The sequence below is a fragment of the Lactuca virosa genome, chromosome 5 (assembly GCF_052849685.1).
Source record: "Lactuca virosa cultivar CGN04683 chromosome 5, Lactuca_virosa_CGN04683_v6, whole genome shotgun sequence".
NCBI classification, from domain to species: domain Eukaryota; kingdom Viridiplantae; phylum Streptophyta; class Magnoliopsida; order Asterales; family Asteraceae; genus Lactuca; species Lactuca virosa.
Window position 1 is genome coordinate 6,602,199 of NC_136430.1, and position 5,514 is coordinate 6,607,712.

Here is a 5,514-nt window from a genome sequence, read left to right on the forward strand (position 1 = left end):
ATATAGTTATATAATTGGTCCCTGCAATTTAGATAACATGCTAAATTTTTTATCTATAACTTTTATATACTCATATTTTACATTAAGTCATGTAACATGTTTGGTTAATCTAAATTTGATCAAAAACTGATCATGTACTCTATAAACTGTTTGTTTTTTTTATTATCAAAATTTGAAATGAAATGCAAAAATCACATAACATATTATAATGACTTGTATTGTTATCGTACATGTACTTGTTAATTGTATGTAATATTTTGTTACCCAATATTTTATTAAAGCAGCCGAAATGCAAAAAAAAAAAATTAAAAAAAAATAATAAGTGACACTTAAGTAAATTTCGGGTATACCTGAAAATACCCGACCTAAAACCCGAATACCCGAAACCCGAATTACAATATAGGTCGGGTATCGGATATTATTATTTTAAAGAAATACCCGAACTACCCGACCCGTTCTATCCGAAACCCGAAAATTTTACCCGATCAACACCCCTAGTTCTAATTGGGTACAAATGGGGTCTCGGTCAAAAAAAAAAAAAAAACAAATTTGGCATGTTTGATATTGTTTTTTTACTATTAGACTCGGTCCAAAAAACTGATTCGGTTCATGAGGAAGTGAAGATTTGGTTTCTCTTTAAATTTAAGGACCGGGACAAAAGTGCACCAAAAACCCACAATTCCAATTTTGTCCCACTTCATCTCTGCCATCGATCCGACACCACAGTCTCCAACCACCTTCCTCCGACGTCATCCTCTGACCACCACTCAAGTTTGTATGTCTCGTATTTTTGTTCCTGTTATGAGATTTCCCATGTTGTTTCTGTTTTTATTGCATCGATTTTGTTGCTCGTCGTGTTGTTCTTCATCTAATTTTGCTGTTGTTCATGAGTTTCTTGCTGTTGCTGGGGTGTGATTTTGTTGCACGAGTTTATGGTCCAAATGAGTAAAAATTTGTTGTGTGTATTTTGTTACACGAATTTATGGTCCAAATGAGCAAAAATATGTTTATGAGTTTCTTCGTTGTTGATGTGGTGTGATTATGAACTGATTGTGTGTTTGTATGAATTAGATGTTGTTAAAGATCATAGTAAGTGTTTGTTTTTCAAAGATTGTACTTGTGACTTTCTTGAGAATTTAGAATGAGTGTGGTTGGACTTGATATTGGGAATGAGAATTGTGCTATAGCAGTTGCAAAGTGTGGTGGAATTGATGTGTTATTGAATGATGAATCAAAGCGTGAGAAACACAGATTTTTAGGTTCTGCAGGGGAGATTTTGATTAAGAGATTGATTGGATCCATTTAAAGTACTTGGGTAAGATATGGACCTTTAGGCCAGCAGCGGAGATTTTGGAGATACTGTTTGCACATTTGAAACAAGTGACAGTGAAGTATATCGGTCCCCATTTGTAGACTGTGTGATTGGAATTCCATCGTATTTTACGGATTTTCAAAGGCATGAGTTTATAATGTCCGGATGTATTAAGCCAATAGTTTTTGCCTATGTACATCAAGCCAACAGTCCAAAACAAAAGATGTGAATCTTTAATTTCTTTACTTTATACTATAGGTTGAATGTTTTTATAAAAAAATATAATGTTATAAATTAAATGGTAAATCATAAAGAAAATTATTATAAAAAATATTGTCTGAGGATAATATAGTCATTTTGCATTACCAATAAGATGCAAAATCAAATAGCAAATTTCAATCATAACTCATAAGTTAACTCGGTAAGAGCTTCTAATTCGGTCTGCTGTAACCCGACCCCTAAATCAAGTTATAAACTTGCTAATTGTGTAAGCTTATATTTTTATTGGGTATAACACAAACTACTCGGAAAAAAGCTTCTCGTTTCAAGAGCACATCAAATCATCTTTATAAAGTACAAAGTACAAGTACGTTGAACATTGAACAGCCCAAAAAAAAAAAGCACAACAAAACATCTTTACAGATCTGTAATTACAGACTAACTCACATACATAAACACACAGGCATATACATACAATACAATGGTACAAAATCTTGAAAGAATAAACAAAAAAGGGGAGGGTGTCATAAATCCATACAATTACAACCAACCAATAGGCAATAAAGTAATATAGAAAGAAAAGAAAAGAAAAGAAAAGAAGACAGTTCAGTCTTTTTCTTGTTTACTTGGATCGTCCAAAACAAACTCTACATACAGATTCTTGAGAGCTATTACAACTGTCGTTATCAATGGTCCCATTATTGCTCCCTGTTAAATTAAATTTAAAAGTTAAAAGTTAAAAAAAAAAAAAAAAAAAAAAAAACAGGGTTATTTTCAAGTAAACTAAGTGAGTAAAATTTGACCTCGACTGCAGATGGGAACAATGCGACTCCACCAATGATGCTTAACCCGGTGAGATAAGCACTGTGACCAGGTATGTCCTCTTGGATTTCACTGGCACCATATTCAACAAGCACCATATGAATGATGGACAGACAAACAGCAATCACGTATCGACCTTCGAGCGCCAATTGCAACGCAGCAGGAACGGTTGAGATAAAATACGGAACAATCGGGAAAAATGGGCTGATAAACGCAAGAAACGTGGACATGTACAAGAAATGAATATCAAACAGCCTAAACAAAAGCCAAGTCAAACAGCCTTGAAAGAAAGCTATCTCAGCAGTCGCCAGAAGAACCCCAGAAATGGCTTTATCAAGAACCTCAACGCACCTTGTCCTGGCTGACTTTGACACCGGGATCATACTCATAACCTGATCAGTCACACCACCCGAATCAGAGGTTATAAGTGAATACAAAACCCATATAAAAACCATCATTTGAGAAGCAAAATTCAAAAGCTCAGCCGCCCCAGACACAATCGATTCCACCACCACAAAGAAAAACCTCCCGCTACCACCCAAAATCGATTTACTGCTCGCGAAAACACGAAGAACCACGTCTTTTCCCTGAAACGCGATTGCTTTCGCCTTTTCGGTTATATCATTTCTACTGATTACAACTTCTTTGAACAAGTCGTTAAGTTCCGGGTAAATCTCAGCCCATTCACGATTAGTAATGCGCTTTCTTAAACTTATGATTTTTTCGGCGTACGGATTGGGTGTTATTAATGCGGTTGTTCGAGCTGACATGTTTGTAAACCGAGGGGAAAGTATTTGTTTCATTTCTTCAACGATTTCTGTCATGTTATATTGCACTGCTAAACTATCAATCTGATCATAAACAGTTTCGTAAAATTGCTTTGTGTATCGATCCACCATTCCAGGAACATCGTTTTCGTTTATCCATTTCTTCAATCCGATCTTTTCCGCGTAATTGCTTTCTTCAATATGAGATTTAATCGAAAAAACCGCGTCTTTTCCTTCGATTCCAACTTTATATGAAAAGAAGGTAACCATCGTTAAAGAACCCACAATCATTCCAACAATCAATCCAATTGCAACTAATGTTTTCAATCTGTTTAGGATCGGTTTTGTAAAGATCGCGGAATAAGGGCTACGCTTGAAACTATGACTCCGGAAAGAGGAAACAAATGACATGGTGGAGTCGACATTGCTAGAAGTGAACATGAACCCAATCCCTAATAGAGTAATAGCACCCAAACCACCCAATTCTTCGTACACCATTACAAAAACCCAAAAAGATAACAACCATCTTAACACAATCGAAAACCCACTTCGTTTTCGTTTCATATGATGTGGTTTCTTCGGTTTACGACGAATTACTTTATAAAAGATATCTCTGAATTCAACTAAGGCACCTATAAATACCCTGAACACAGATACAGGTATGGCGAGTATGGTTTCTGTGAGCCCTAATTGCAACGGCTCAGACCAAAATGAAACTAGGGTTTGTTGGATTCCTCTAAGGGGAATGGAACAAAGAATAGCCCAGAGCATCGGCCGGAGATATTGTTCGAGCAGTCTATAAACGCCGTAGAAGATAAAGAAAGCAAAACCGAAACCGGCGTGAGCCATGGCTATGTATAGTGCAAGACGCACCTGAGGGTCACCTGAGAGTGAAGAAGAATCCTCCTCCTTCTCGTCTCTGTTGGTTGTGGCTTGCGGTGGCTCCGGGGGAGTTGGTGGTGGTGGTGGTGGTGGTGATGATGGCGGTGGTTTGTGGGTGGAAGCTGATCTGAACATTTCTTGCCATGGCGGTGAGTTTGAGTTGTCTTTCGGATCAGTATACGGCACGACTTCCATTTTGATTCGTCAAAAAACTAAATTTCAAGTTGAAATCGGAAGATCTATTTTCTTCTTCAGATTATGGTAATATCAAATAAATTTGAATGGTTCTTGTGCTAAACAGAGAGATATACTTACAGGCTGCTTTATATCTAAACACACATGATTAATTGACTGTAAGAAAGCTGGAAATCCAATTATTTTGATTTGGAGGTGGGGACATGCCTATTAAAACAACATTTTAATGTCGTGCATCATATTGGTCCACCATGTTTTTGTGCATATGGTCATATGGAGGTCGGCAAATTTCAACTTGAGGAAGATTACCCTAATTCAAGAAATTCATTGATAAGTCAAAGCAGTAACAATATTCTTTGGAGCTGTAAAAAAACCTAAAAGGAAAGTGTAAAATTTTAGAATTTTAGCTAAAAACCATAATGATTTTATAAAAATATCAAGAAAAAAAATTAAAAAAAAAACGAAATTTCACAAAATAGTCATCCAAATCGCAAATGACTAGTCCTCACCTACTATTTGCTCAGTCTATCTGTGATTTGGGTGAGACTATCAGTTAATTGGAAGGATATCTATTATTTTGAGTGTGCAGTTATCTCCTATTTCAATGTATTCTATAAAAGCATTTTTTTTAGAAATTTGTCACCAAATCGCAGATGGGGGTGGGGCTATCTGCGATTTGCTCCACATCCATCTGCTATTTGGCGGTGATTATTATATTTTTCCAAAAAAATACTTAGGTTCAACTATGAATTTGTTAAGATTGACAATGAAATCTGACAGTGTTGACTGAGAATTCATACAAATTACTAGATTATACATAAAAATTAGCTAAAAAAATCTAAGATTATCAGCCATTTTGATGGTTATTTTATGAAAATTGCTAATTTTTGGTTATTTTGTAAAAATTAATTAGTGTTTTTGGCTATTAAATGGGTTCAACTGTTAAAGATATTGTCGATCATAAAAATACCAAAATGGGGTCTTGTGTTTACAAAACAATTATTTTCCAACATATATTTCATGAAAATGTCTTTACAAAACTATGTTAATTAGTGAATTAATTCCAAGGAAAAAGGATAGCGTAAACTGTTCACAAAACTTTTAAACGTAATGAACAACCTTAATGAGGTAAATTTAGGTTATCAAAAAACCTCACCACATGCAACTATCTTGCAACAAATACATATATATTCTAAACTTAGCTTGGTTTTTGGTGTAAGCTTTTTTACTAAAGATGTTCTATAGACGATGAAAGACTCATATTCTAAAGATTTTGCAAGTGGTAAGTCGCCAAATTTATACAAAACTGATTTTTCA

The 5,514-nt window shown here is 35.1% G+C and overlaps 1 protein-coding gene across 1 annotated transcript; it reads right to left on the bottom strand.

The window, feature by feature from the left end:
- Positions 1 to 1,953: 1,953 nt before the first annotated feature.
- LOC145115218 (uncharacterized) lies at positions 1,954 to 4,351 on the bottom strand. The gene is made up of 2 exons (XM_079051462.1): positions 2,335 to 4,351; positions 1,954 to 2,239 (listed from the first exon to the last, which is right to left on the bottom strand). Exons 1-2 carry the CDS (start codon positions 4,195 to 4,197, stop codon positions 2,138 to 2,140), a joined length of 1,965 nt encoding a protein of 654 aa, XP_078907588.1. The 5' UTR covers positions 4,198 to 4,351; the 3' UTR covers positions 1,954 to 2,137.
- Positions 4,352 to 5,514: the final 1,163 nt, after the last annotated feature.